This window comes from Numenius arquata, chromosome 10 (genome assembly GCF_964106895.1).
Source record: "Numenius arquata chromosome 10, bNumArq3.hap1.1, whole genome shotgun sequence".
Lineage (NCBI taxonomy): Eukaryota > Metazoa > Chordata > Aves > Charadriiformes > Scolopacidae > Numenius > Numenius arquata.
Genome location: NC_133585.1, coordinates 37,875,264 through 37,890,386, shown reverse-complemented (window position 1 = coordinate 37,890,386; position 15,123 = coordinate 37,875,264). Strand labels below are relative to the sequence as shown.

Below are 15,123 nucleotides of genomic sequence, written 5' to 3'. Positions count from 1 at the left end.
CTAGTATTTCCTAAATGAAGCCCTGAAACAGCTTTGGGGCAGAAGTCCTGAAATTTAATCAAAATGCGTATGCATTGGGCAATGAGGCTTGCATTTCATAGCTTTTGAATACTTCACCTTCCAACTTCACTAATATTGCTTTAAGGTAGCTTTGTGTGTTTAAGACCCAAGGGTTTTCTAAGAACAACAAACCAAACCCTGGAGTACTATCACATAGCATACTGTAACCAAGGGGTTCCCCAGCATGGCTTGAAGCACAATAGACAACTGCCATCAGGCTGCTACAGTTTAACTGCAGCAAATGCATGTTGACATCCTGCCTGTGAATGGAGGATGACACAGGTTTCCAACGGGGTGTCACAGTCTTTTCTGACAGCAGAGAGACCAAGGAAGGACAAACTCCATTCCTCTGGGGAAGAAATTTCCCTGGAACTCTGGAGGAATGTATACAGTAGTGTGCACACGTTCTTTTCCCCAAACATACCCTCCTTGCCCCATTTATTAATCTTTTTCATTTCCTTGTCTCTTCATCATAGCCTCATTGTGAGCTAAACAGGTCAATTTTCCATTCCTTAAGCTTCTCATCAAAGCTCAGGAACCTTGGCTATCAGGTCCTATTCTCAGCACTCTCCAAGCCAGTGCTGAATACAGATTTTCCTTCTGTGTCAAGTATTACCAGTTCCTGGGTTTGCTTTGTCCAGTCTCTTCTCTGTCCTTCCCTTGTCTGTTTCTTTTATCCTGTATAAGATCTGCTTCTTGTCCCCCTGTATTCAAATCAGACATTCTCTGCTTTGAGGCTGCTTGGGCCCAGACAGGAGGTCTTGAGTCTGTCAAGGGACAGCTGTGCTCTGCAGTGCCTCTCTGTCCTGATCAGTGAGTGTGCAGCCTCAGGTCTGGACCTGATGGTGAGAAGAGACATGGGTATGCACCATACACCTGCATGCACTACTTTTTTTGTGAATGAAAACCCAGCAGTGCAACCAGCACAGGAGCTGTGGAGCACCCCAGTGACTTCTCCAGCCTGTGGGGGTACATGTAGCCTGCAGTTTAGACGGGCAGACAAAGGACAAGGACAGTCTCCTTGTTTTCCTGTGTGAAGTCCAAAGATATCACAGGCTACAGCACCTTAGACCTGTAATAATGAATAAAATCCTCCTGCCTAACAGAATATTATCGCTGCTAACAGAGTTCTCAGGAACTAGCTGTAAAAAGCAAGGTGCTCTCATTGAGCCTATATAAGGCTCTCAGCTTGAATATACATAGGCAAATTTGCATGGAAATATGAAACACTTCAGATAAAAAGATTAGTCCCAAACTAGTTCTAAAGCATGTAGTGGTACCACTTTTCATGGAAGAGGATGCTAGAAATTTTTTTCATTGACATTTATTTTTCCCTAATCTCACTCTTTGAAATGATTGAACTATATAGGTTCAATTGGCTGAAAGGCATCTGAAATGGTTGGATCGTTTGGGATGAAGTAAATAAGAAAAAAACAAACAACTAAGACTGAAAATTTCAGTTTGAAAGATTTGATAAGAAAATTATAAGGATCTCGATAATTTATCTTTTAGTTCAGATATGTTCACCAACAATAGTGCCACCACCTTCAAGTATTACAACATAATTAATATTTATTTTCTTTTATTTTAAGAAAAAATATCATTCGCCTTTACTTTATATCAATTTAAAAACCTTTAATTAATTGTTAAATAAAAAACAGCAAAGTCAGAAACTAGGACCAACTTTGTACTTTTTTTTCAAATGTTCATTCTCAAGGCTTCATCACCCAAGACCTTCCTCTAAGCTGTGTAATATAAAAGTCCAGAAGGTGGCAGCAAATATTCTTCCTCACAAGAAATAAACTGACTGTTCCAAAGAAAGCTAACATGCCTGCTGCCAAAAAAGTTTCAGCCATTTCCTTTTTATAGGCATAACTGTATTGTATTTTGACAATCGCACATGGGTAAAGATTAAATGATAATGGAAAGCACTGATTTTCTGTCATTTACTCAGGTGCAGACTGAGCTAACTGAATAACTAGTTTATGACAGGTTAGCAGCTCTCTTTATGTTTTTTTTCCATGCAGTCGCTTTGCAGTAGTGAAGGCCTAATTCTAACATCTTACTTTTCCACCATTACATGACAAGTAAAAAGGCCTTCATTGTCAAAAGCAGAATTTGTCAGAGAGCTTATGTAAGATGGTCGACAGTAACTGTTGCATTAGTTTGTAATGATGAAAACAAGATTATTCTCACCTGAAGTAATGCCACAGTTGTAAACAATCTAAACAGAATCAAGTAGGCTCCAGTTCTACAATTCCCTACAAATTTTTGAAAGCAAGCCCTCAAAGGACAGCTTTGAGGAAGTTAGGACATGAACTGTGGATTCTAATCTATTACTAGTCCCAGTACAGCCACTGATAAGGCTTTACTTGTTAGACGGGTAAGACTCCCCGCCTCTCCAGTCATTAGTAACCCCATTAACCAAAATGCTGCATTCCAATTTTAGCCTGCTATAAATTATTTCCAGAGTTTCAAATAAACATGAATTTTCCATTTTATTTCAAAATTTTTGGTATTCATATTGTAAAATAGCTGTAGCATTTACTCCAGAGCTGGTAGCATTTCAGAGAGAAATTATTTTTTCATTACATAAATTGTAAATGGTTTGGGATGAAAACAGTGATAATAACATTAACAATATGTCTCCCTTCTACAAGCAGTCCTGTTTAAAATCTGAAGGGCTTGTTTCATGTTTTACAAAATGGAAAGACGGAAAGAATTAAAAAGCATAAAAATCAAGTACAACTTATTTTTTCCTACCATTTTCTTAGTGCTTTGGTCTCTAAATGCAGCTCTCTACAAGCTCATAGAAAGCAAGATAAGAAATGCATCACTCTGGGCTTTTTATAAAGACAGAGTCATTTTTCAAGATAGTACAATTGTTTTACCTACTTCCTCCTCCTTTGTCCCCTTTTTTGTGTAAACATTAGCCAGACAGTAATGTTAATTCAGATTTGAACATGCTTTGATATGGGATTAAGGACCAGGACTATAATGAATAGATAAAAATAAAACTGCCTTCATGACTTAGACACTTAGGTCAATTTTTGGACTTAATCAGGTGGGAGTCTATGTTGCAAATAGTCACTGAGACATGGGCTATTAAAAGCCTTACCTAGTTTTGAAAAAAGAACTCTTATTTTGAAAATTTAATGTATGTCTCCTTAACTGGTGAAAAGGGAGTTTCAGCATGTAAACATGTGACCAGTTTTCACTTATTAAGGAGATGTGCCACCTGAGAAAGAAAAGCAGTTATTGTGAAACCATTTCACCAAGTAGTATTTTGCATTCCCATTTGGCCTGTAAAATGAAAAATATCTTTCTGACTCTTGCCTTTAAAATTTACATTATTTTATGAAGCTAAGTATTGCTCTTTTTGTCTTTCAGTTTCACATAAATATCAAGAAATTTGAAATAGCAGTCAATTCCAAATAACTGATTTTTCTGGACTATTAATTTAGATATTATTGAATCAGAGGTAGACATTCACACTCCTTGAACTTACGTTAAACAGATCTATACATGCACACACCTTTTATAAGTACTGTGTTTACATCCATTTCCTTCTATACTGAAACAGTTCCTTTGGAAGTAATTTTACATTCATTTTAGTTTATATTAATACACAGCTTATAAATATCGAAGATGCCTGTGGTACAATAAATGTTTTCTTCATTGACCAGTTCATAAATAGTTTGCCTTTTTAAAATCAATGTTAACCTAAACCTAAAGTTTAGTCTGTTTGCACAGACACCTGAGCAGTCAGCAGCTGTTGTTAGGACTCTGTGATTACAAAGGACAGCTCTGAACTGCCTTTCCTCTTCTTGACATCCAAGAATCACTTTCCCTTCAATAACTACTGTACAAAAGATCTTTCCCTCTGAAAACATTCACATGAGGCAATGGAAAAGAACAAATTAATCACTGTACAGGGTTCTGGTTTGTTTTGCAGCATAATACTTCAAGTGCTGGTACAGTACTGTAATGAACGTTTACAGAAGATTACAGTAATACAATATGTGATAATGCAATAATTCTGGTAACATATCACTCTTCTTTCCCTTCTCCCTCGATTTCCAGGAAGAAGAATGGGATATCTCTACCCCTCTTTTTATTACCTTCTTGTAGCTTAAGGGACACAGAAGGTAGAATAATCATTCTCGATTTACACTTCAATTTTCCCACCATCTCACTTATGATCTGGGGCTTGTGCATTCTTTTTAGTACATGGTTGTGAAAAGATGTATCTCTAAGAGTTAAATACGAAGGAAAAATAATAGAAAGTATCCCTACATCTGGTTACTGCTGTCCAGTAAATGACTGATGAATTATAGTGATTAAATGTTGCCTTAATTCCAATGTTTGTGTTTGTTAGTTTGAAGGGGCTGAACACCAAAGTAGTGATAGCAATCAGTATATGAATATCAAATACAGATCTGCTTTGAACTTAGAAAAGTTCAGACTTAGATTTTCAGTCTAGGAACACCACTACCAAAAATAAAAATTAACCTCAATGACAACAAGGCTATACTCATCATTTCTCAGTTCCTGCATTTGAGATACACTTACATTTTAGAAAAATCATGCTTTTCTACAAATGCTTCAAACCTATCTACCAGAGTGTGAAAAAATGTGCGATAATACATATTCTGAAGCCAAAGATTATTCAATTGCACAATAAAGTTGGGCTAGATAGAAACAGTATATTTTTTTTAACTCAATAAATTATTGCAAAAGTATGTCACTACACAACATACAGAAATCTGCTGTGCAGGGTGCTTTTGGATTACTTTTATTACAACAGGTACTACCATAACAATCTTAGTAGTCAGTAGACTTAGACACTAAATTCCTCCTCTTTAAGGTAAACACAGAAGCATTAGGGCATACTGCACATAACTGATGCATTTGCTATATTTCTTCCATGGGTGACAAAAGAAATTCAGTAGCTTTCTGTGAAACAGACACGAAAATTAGAAAGAGATTCCCCTGAATCCAAAGGATTATAACTGCTTTAAGTTGCAGCCACTTTACAAAACTTAGTAGAATTGTTTCAGGCCAAAACTGATATTAAATTTTCCTAGATTTGTTAAAAATAAAATTAATACAAAATCTTGTTTCATTCCCTCTGAGCTTATGGGAAGGTAGACAGATGATGACGACAACCGCTGTTTATTGTAGGAAGACTGTAATTCAAAATAACTAAGGCTAACTTCAGCCAAACATTTTCACCTTGTTGGATCCTCTGAGTCTTCAAACCCTATTCTGCCCACCTTCACCATAATTATGACATTTTCTCTTTGGAAAATGTAGAGAATTCAGCCAGCTCCTTCTATCAATAGCCTCTTCCTTCAAAAAATGTTGGTCCACTCTTCCTCTCCATCGAAAGTCAGACAGCCAGACACAACATTGTAGCCAGAAATTAGTAAGCCAGTGGGGGTCTCTTATGTTTTTTCTCAAATTCCTTCAGACCCTTATGGAATGGACAAAGTACTTCAGCCTTTTTCCAGATAAATCATCTGGAATACTATTTGCCGTAGCAGATTTTATCCTCTCACCATCCAAATAGATAACTCTTAGTTAGAAACACACACTGTTCATCCCTTCCTACATGGAAGGAGAGATTAATCCTTACTTTACCAAATCTAGTGGAAACAGAAATGCAATTTCACATTTTAGAATACAAAAATACAAGCTACCAAGTGGAAAAAGAGAAGAATTTATCTGGTTTGGTAATATCAAAACAGGACAAGTATGCTAAAGAACTGCCTACGGATGAGAATCATCCAGCTGACAGTACCATAGTTTGAGAGTTTGATATTGCAGCAGGAACTTTGTTGATGTGATTTGGATGTGGGTTGAACAATCATCCAGAAGGAAGTAATCACTGATTATCTTCAGTGATATAGATCTTACTGAATGTGTTCACTGTACCAAATGTATCTAGTCTCCAAACAAGATACTTAGCATCTAACAAAGCTGTCCACTCGGGCATTTTTTTGATAACCTAGTCTGTTTCTCTGTCAGAATGAAGTCTCTCAGATGGCTATTGAGATGAAGTCTAGAAATGTACATAAATATGCAAAATCCTGGAGACCAATTAAAAAAAAAAAAAGCATAAGCTACTCTGGCAAATTGAAAGCCAGCACTTTGGCAAAATGGACAAGACTTGAAATAACTACTCTTATCTTGGGGTTCTGAGGTAAATAGAGAGAATACTTATCAACTTTTATGGCAATATCTACCATAGAGTGTGAAAAAATGTGCGATAATACATATTCTGAAGCCAAAGATTCAATTGCACAATAAAGTTGGGGTAGATAGAAATAGTTAGACAAGTAGTGCAATACACTTGATAACTCATCATTCTGATTAAACTCTGTCAAAGAAAATTAGCTCCTGCTTTATCACTGATGGTTAGGCCTAAAAGATACTTCCGCAACTTGGTGAACTCAAGAGTTTTTAAAAACTTTAAAGTTTTTCTCTAAGCATGACAGACTAAACAGTATCTTTATCTAACTGTCTTGAAATGTCAGATATTTTATGTAACGCTTCTTTCAACAATACCATTTCCCTCTGCATCTCTGGAATCCTACAAAGTACTCATGGGACTTGGAACTGGAATCTCAAATAAAGGGGAAATCTTCTGTCTACTCAGCACAGACAATGTTCTGGAACCCTCCTGAAATCAGTTAACAGAGGTAGACTAACTACGTGAACCTATTTGATCAACTTTCTCATTCCTCTGCATAACCTTATCTTCTAAGTTTCATGATTCAGGTTATCAGGTTAATTTCTAACAGAAATTGTATTTTGTTTTGCACACCTATTTTGATTTTTCACTCTAAAAAATTTATTCTTGCCAATAATTTAATCAAAACGCACTAACCTGGCTTGCTGAATAAGCTCGTGGATTCAGTGAAGAAAGAAATTAGAATACATTAGAAGAAGGGGAAGTATTCTGACTGGCCTATCTGGGTCTGCCACTCATTGGCCCCAAGCATGATCTATTATTACCTAGACTCTTATTTTCCTGGTAAGAAAAAGAAATCCCTCCCATTTGGTGAAGATACGGAGAAACTTTAATCCATTCTTGACAGTATATAACTTCATCTATGGGAAAAAAGTTCCGTATGTTCTTTTATTCACTTACCTTCCAAATAGGTAATTCTTACTTTTTATATGCTACCTTCTTAGAGTATTCAGTTTGGATCTCTCTATATGTGATGATCTGATCATCCACATTTTAATGTTTGATCATCTCAACGTTTAAGTGAGGAATTTTGAAAATTAACTGAGATAAGTTGCCCCAAATAAGGTCTTTTTTTTCTGGATAGAAGTAGAACCTCCTAAAAATTTGCCGTAAGCACATGGGGGTAGGATTAATAATGTTGGGGAATTTCCTCTCTGAAACTGCAAACTGGGAGTAGCTGGTCATAGTTAAGAGGTGAAAGGATAATTCTGTTATAAACCATTATTTCTGAAACTTGTCAGAACTCTCATTACATAACCTCTATGAGTCACTCTACACCTTTTTTAGGAGATTCAGACTGAGCACCACAAAACTGACTGAAAATAATGAACTCAGTAGTCTCTTTCTCAGTTCCCATCTCTCATATACAAGGCTGATATTAAAACATAACTTAAAAGCCTGCATGAAGTAGAGGTCTTTTAAGTGTCTTAAATGCAGCAAGATCCTGTGACAGAAAAGCCTATAAAACATGAAATTTCTATGTGAATCTTTGCTAGATAAGCTAAACCTTGTATGATCAGATACCTACTGGCTGGTATCTAGATCATGCTCACAGTAATTTAAGTTTTGGGAGCTAGTTAGGAAAAGTAACAGAGGCCAATGTTGTTTGAATGAAATTCTAGCAAAGCCTCTAGCCAAAAGAGCCTGGATCTTCACACCAGATTTCAGAGTTAAAGGCATTTAAACCTCAGGATATCAATCAGCGGGTGTAAATCAATGAGTTTAGGAACCACATGTATAGAGACTACTTGGTAAGAACAATGTAATTTATCTGTGTAACACAAAGAACATGTTTGGCTTGAAGAATATACTGTACCTGTTTCGAATGCTGCCAAATGACTGTTGCAGCAGAATCTTCTCATGAACACAGTTTCTGTTTCAAAGTGCTGCATTACTAAGAAGATTAGGATTTGTCAAATATGAATGGATTGCTCCTACAAATGGGTCGGAATGTACTGAAATTTTGAGGGCATTGCCTTTTAAAGGAGCCAGGTTAAGTAGCATCCTGTAAGGGTATTAAGTGAATGACTGCATTAACTTCTTTAATTTTTTCGTGTTCATTTATGTGCTCTGAAAAGTAAAACCTAGGATAAGCCTAATAATTTTAGAGTAAGAAATGTCTTTCTTAGAATGAGATTGCCCAAGGTATATTCTCAGACAGATGTCCTAGACAGAGCCTGTTATCAAATAAATTAGGCTGTGCCTGCATGTTAGAAAGAATCTTGTAAACACACACAGAACTGTCACAACATGACTTCCTTTTTCATTATTAAGAATGATCTTTTCAGAACAAGGCACACTAGCTAAGTACTGGAAAAGCTGCAGAGCTGCTAACATAATTGTACCTTTTCAGTAAAAGCCTGTCTTCAGTCTATTTACCTTCCTCAAAAATTCAATTTGCTCTGTCTTTGTTCCTGTTTCTTCCTCTGCCTCCTTTTTAATACCTCCTCTCTTTCCACTAAATTAAAGTATTGAAAAGTACCCACAGACATAAAAAGGGATTGCCAGGATGTCATGTGCTTTCTGAGTCTGTTGTTCCAGTTTGGAAGTGAAGAGAAGGGGCTTCCTTTTTTGTTGTTTAATAACTGTAACTCTACTTGGTATTTTGTTTTCCTAGGAAAGAAGCAGTGGACGCTCATTATCACTTCCTGGGAGACCTTCTTCATTCATTTCTCGAGCTATGTCTCCTACTTCTCCTCTTATATTTCAGCCTGCCCCTGATTACTTCAGCAAGCCAGACACAGCAGCCGACAGGCCTGGCAAGAGACTGACTCCCTGGGAAGCAGCGGCAAGATCCCCTCTTGGCCTAGTGGATGAAGCTTTTGGGCCCCAAAATATGCAGGAATCCATTGCTGCTAACGTAGTATCAGCTGCTCGCAGGAAAACCCTTCCTGAGCCACCAGAGGAATGGAAACAAAAAGTTTCTTATGAGCCTCCAGCCCCAAGTGGTAGTGTAGCCTTATTAGGAGGGAAGCAATCGGGTATCGTATCACCCCCCAAAAGCTCCCTGTCTGTCCCAAGTGCCACCACGCAGGTTGGCTCTCAGCTGCAGTATCCTTACTGCAGTCAACGCTCCAGAACAGATCCTGATATAATGTCCATGGATTCCAGGTCTGACTATTGCTTGTCAACAGCTGATTCAAACTACAATCCACAGCCAAGGGGATGGAGGCGTCCAACATGAGCAGCTGAAGGGCCTGGCATATTTTCCCTTCTTCCAGCTTTAAAAGCCTTAGGTTTGAGTTGGAGAAGGAAAGTTTCTTGCTGGCCTAACCATCTCTGAACTAAAGAAATGAGGAGGCAAAATTGAATGGAGCACAGTTTTCACATAACTGCAGGGCTAGCAGCCTCTAGAATAGACCCAGTTTTACACCAAATCTAAGATTGTTCTCTTCGTCAAAAGGCAAAAAAACACATTTCTTGGGGTGAGAAATGGGAAGAAAGTGGAGCAACCAATATGCTCAATAGAAAAATCTAGGAACGATGTAGATGGAGGCAGTACAAGTGCTTGCAGTTAAGAAAAAAAAAAAAGTAAAATAAGGGCATTTTAAAGGCAAGAAGTATTTTACAGGATGTTGTAGGTTTTCTGGGTTTGTTTGACATCTGAGTTCCAAGGTACTAGATATAACCAGACTTAGGAAAGTTCCAATGGAAGTGGAATACTTGGAAGTACTGGCTTATTTGCCATATGTTTTATCGTATTTTTAAAATGAGCTAAGAAAGTAAATCAATGAATATTTCTACTGTAGCAACAGTTAAAATACATCTCTGGTCATGGTACCTGAATCCCTACAACATGTAGATATATGCAATCTTACACAGCCATTCATTGCAGATGGATTTCAAGACCGTTTCGATTAAGTTTTACATACTGTAATTAATCAAATAATCTGAACACAACAGGAAGAAAGGTGTTATTAATAGAGATCAGTACCATGATACTTGAACAACAAAAAGGATGAGGAAAATAGAGTGTATTTAAACTGGATTGCAAGTTAATTTTGTAATAAACTATCAAACAAGACAGAAGCTAAACAGCCTTTATTTCTCAGTGAAATGCACTACTTGCTGAACATTTACTGCTACAGTGTCTGGTAATCTGACTGGCTGGGCAGTTATCCTTAGTATCTAGGTAGCTCAATGTTTAGAAAGCTTTTGATTTGTATTTTCAGTTTGGAAGACATAGATAAGTTGTTTATCAATACCTGTTCTACATAGAAATTGGTATGTGAAAGAGGGTTTATGACATGTGTTACACGGTATGAGTCTAGTACAAGTAGCAAATATTTGGATGGTTGGTAACAATTAAACTATCTTGATGGATCTGAAGGGATGGTAAATAATTTTTGCTGGTGATACATATCTTGCATTTACAGCTTATTTAAACAATAGAAACATGTGGCTAAAAATATATGTATTCCAAGCTTATGGGTAGTTTAGATGTTGCTAAAGCATTAAATGAATACCCCAAGTTTTATAAAGTGCTCTGCATCCTCATTTTGTGGGGCATTCTTCAAGAATCTGTCAAGCACAGTCAGCTAAAATTACTGCAGAAGCACTGTTAACTATTCTTAGTTTCAGTAAGGTTGCTAACTGTGAGTAAAGTGATTAGATTAGAAAGAACTAAACCATATATGCAATAAGGAAGAATATACTAGAAAACATTCCCATCTGCAAAGAATTTTCCATTATAGCAGTTATAAAACATAATTGGTATAAAGAGGAAAATTAAACCCAAGTTCAGTGGAGCTTGGAGCTTCCTGTAAGAGCAAATAATTACATGAAAAATATACCCTTAATGAGTTTAAGGTGGCAGTAATTCTCTAATCAAACAGAAGTCTCCCCGAAATCAACTGATTCTTTTGACCAAGCAGGAAATCAAGACACAGGAGTTGTAAACCTTTAAACTAGGATCAGATTGCTGTAGCATCTTACAAATCTATTTCACAAAATATGAATTTGCAAAGAAAAGATGATTTAGAAAAATTACATGAACAAGGCTGACGTATATGTCTGAAAATGAGCTTTGCACCTCAGAGTCATACACACACATAATCAAGAGTAAATTTTCCTGCCACACAGGCAAAAATACATTTTTCTTTGCAGAGTCCCATAGTGTCCTCTTTTATCATGACTGGGAATATTCTCACTGAAACCAACGGGACTGTGGTACTCCCATTAGCCTTAAGACCCTGTCTTCAGAACCAAACCTATCTCCCCAGAAGTGCATGTCCATTTTTCACTTAATTTCAGTGAAATTATATTTTAAAGTGAAATTCAGTGAAATTCAAATAATTAAAAGTCATTAAGGCCTTAACTATTCAATAAATACTAGTTCATGTGCACTTCACAGAAGGCCTACATTCTGTAAATTATATAATGCTTACATATTTTGCTGAACTTACATGTTTTGCTGAATAAAATGACTCCCTGTATCTAAGTTCAGGTTTCTGTTTTGAACTGTATCCTTTACATTGTTAAACAGGAAACCAGATTAATGAGTTTGTATTAAGGCATATTTTTACCCAATACAATTATTTTAATTCTCAGAATCAGATACCTAATATTTGAATTCTCATTGAAACTAATGCTGTGAACTCTAAGGTCAGACATCTACCAGAAGGAAATGTGTGCTTAATTTTAAGGTACACACAATTAAAAATTGCCAAAAGTATTTTTAAATTTTGATATTACAAAAAAAGTTATGATAAAAAGTTATATTAAAAAAGATTTAAAGCTGTGATCACATAGCAATACAGAAAAACATGCTCTAGGATCAAGCTCTAACACACCTCCCAAATATGCAACACGTAAGAACAGCAGAATCAGTTTCAGACAGAATCAGTAACTTTCTGTCAATGTCCCAAGAAAAATAAAGTGTAGCTTTCTAATTTTCATCTATTCACAAGAAGGAATTTATCATTAAGTACTTCTGTGAACATGAGAATTACTGATGTTGAGTTTCATGTGGCTTTGTATCTTATCATAGATTAACTTGGGTGTTTAAGATGATCTACTACAGATTTTTTTTTCCTCCTGCTGAGGATTTACTAGCTCTTTTTCCCACATGGATTCTTTCAAATCTAATAAGGAATGAGTTCACACTGCAGCATTTCCCTCAATAGCAACACTGGTAAGCGTAGCCGTCCTCCACCCAGCCGTCTATTTTTACAAAGTCTGTGGACAATGGATTATCTTTGAGATCTATTCCACTGCCATGCAGAAATGAAACAAATAAACATTTTCAAAATTATTAATGGGAGAACAGATATACACATAGGCATGCAGACAGATCACATAGCCTTGTTTACAAAGGAAATCAGGCTAAAACCAGATTGAGACAATGTACTGATTTCAATGGAAGTAGCAGGCCCAGACTACTAAATGAAATATTAATGCATACAGAGCTTTATGAAGAACCACATGGCATTTTTCACTTTCTGTTCTTCACCCATTCCTCCACTAGCAAAGCATCTTTCTATCAAATAGTTGTGACTGTTGTGTGCGAGTTCTGAATATATTAATGCAAGTATTTCTTACATTTGTTTTTGAATGCACAGATTTGCTCAGTAAATGTGAGGAAAAAATTCTCTTGATATTTTAAATACCTTGGGTTTGTGTTCAGCCTCAGAGATGTCTTTGTTAATATGCAGAGTATTTGAATGCACAATATAACTGAAAATTTACTTTCTTTAGTTAAGTTAGACGATGATGTTCACAACTCTTGTTTCTAATTTGTTTTCATTCTGGTTTGCTTTAACACAACCAAATGTCTATTTACATTGCATTTCTGCCTAGTAGCAAAAGACTGTATTATCTTTATAAAAAGCTTTTCACTTCTAAAGACTTTTTGCTCACTGCAAAGGACACTTTATTGGAAAGTGCATGCCAGAGATGTAAATTGTATCATTTAATAAAGTGATTTGATCTATCAAGATGAGAAACACAATATTGTTTTCCCTAAATTCTTGTCTGTTTGTTTAAATAATCTCAACCCAAGTAAAGCCTAATCTCTTTTTTTTCTGCACCATTTTTAGATTCACTGACTTTGCCTGTTGGTGACCTCGTGCTGATATGAGCTTCTAGAAGCTTAAATCAACATCAGGGTAAATGGCAACTTGTCAAATTCAGTAGAATTTAATTTTCATACTGACTAAGCAGAGAAAGGAAACACAGTGAAGTACAGTCTACCCAGGTAAAGTAATACGGTCAGAGCAGTTTTTATTGTTAGAACATTTTCATCTCCACTGTAAAAACCTGCAACTAACATCTACTTACTTTAATTACTTGTCTGCCTTAACATGCATCTAAACATCTGTTTAGTTCCTGTAGATTTGTTCATAAGGGCTGCATTGCTGCATTCACTTGTTTATTCTTAATTGAAACATACTATTTGAAGAAGAAATAAATACTGAGAATAAATTGTGAACCTAGTATTCACACTATTCAGGCTATTAGGGTGGATAGCTCTTAAGGAAATAAGGACACCATGTACAATCTATCTGTGAAAAGCCAGATCAAATTTTCACTATTGATGTGAAATGAATCACAAAGCAGTTTTTGCATTTGTAAAGCAAGCAGGATTTCGCCCCCAATACAAGAAAAATGAGTGATGCATGTAAAACTTGGAGAACTGATAAAGCTTGACAATAGTATTTTAATAGCTTTGCCCTACAAAGGGTTTACAAGGTTATAAGAGACTCAGTATTATCCCTTTTCATGGTTACATTTTGTCTCTTCTTTGGTAAATTCTTAAATGCGTCGTAAAGAAAGAAAGCAAGCATAAGACAGATTCACAGTTTAACATAGCTCCCTTGACTTCTGTAATTTGCCACAGATTAAAAACCACACTACACAGGTGAACAGTCACTGGTTTTGGATGATGTTTAACCCTCCAGAGAATGTACTTCGGGTTTCTTGAAATGCCCTGGATTTTCTGGTGCATTCACCAACATTTAAGACCGTTTAAAATGAGTACAATGTGGCAGACTGCTCAACTACTGAATGTGAGTCTGGTGAAATGAGTATTTGATGTAATGAGTAATTTTAAGTCCAGAAAGAAAGGTGGATGTTTTCAGGCCAGTATCCGGTTTTCTTCAAATTGAACATTAGTGCTTTTACATTGTTCACTGGATAAATTAACGGATTTTAAAAAGAAGTCCTGTGTTCCTGCTGACTCAGAAACAGCACTCAATATGCTGTAAAATGTTTGGTGTTTGTTCACACCTTTTCAATCCTAAAAAAAGGACTCAAGTATTTTATATTCAAAACAAAATGACCTCAGGAGTGTTTGTGTGCATGCACACCTAAGTTGTTTTTCTTTTTCTGGAGAAAGAAAGGTAATGGATAATTAACAGATGTTAACAGAGAACTAGAAGAACATGTTGTGCTGCAGTACAGTTCAAATATGGCTGGAAGGTTACAGTTACAGTATAAGTAACACACATATAGAAAAGAAGGTGTTGATAAACCTCTAGCTATTAACAATACCTAGATCTATTTTCATCTTTAAAATAAATCAAAACCTGAGGATAATTTTGTCTAAATAGTGCAGAGGTTCATGAGTTATTTTTTCTCTATAAATAAAGAAACCTAAGGAAAGATATGGTAATTGCTGGAAAAATAATTTTGTACATTGTAAACAATAATTTTAAGCAGGTGGTAGACAAGCAGAATTTGCCCAAGGTAAAAATGGAAAATAAGAAGCTTTACTGCATTCAGAATTAGAATAATAGATGCATTGGTATCTTTTCCCAGCATGGAGAACCTCACAGGATTATGGCAGTTATAAAACAATTGCCACTTTT

General features: G+C 36.1%; 1 protein-coding gene across 2 annotated transcripts in view; it reads left to right on the top strand.

Moving 5' to 3' along the window:
* Positions 1-9,714, top strand: part of SYNPO2 (synaptopodin 2) — an 89,582-nt gene extending 79,868 nt beyond the window's left edge. The window contains exon 5 of one of the 2 annotated variants that reach the window (XM_074154529.1): positions 8,934-9,714. In XM_074154529.1, coding sequence (XP_074010630.1) covers positions 8,934-9,500 — 567 coding nt within the window. In that variant the 3' untranslated portion in view covers positions 9,501-9,714. The remainder of the gene's footprint in view (positions 1-8,933) is intronic. The other variant, XM_074154530.1, reaches the window with a different exon arrangement.
* Positions 9,715-15,123: the final 5,409 nt, after the last annotated feature.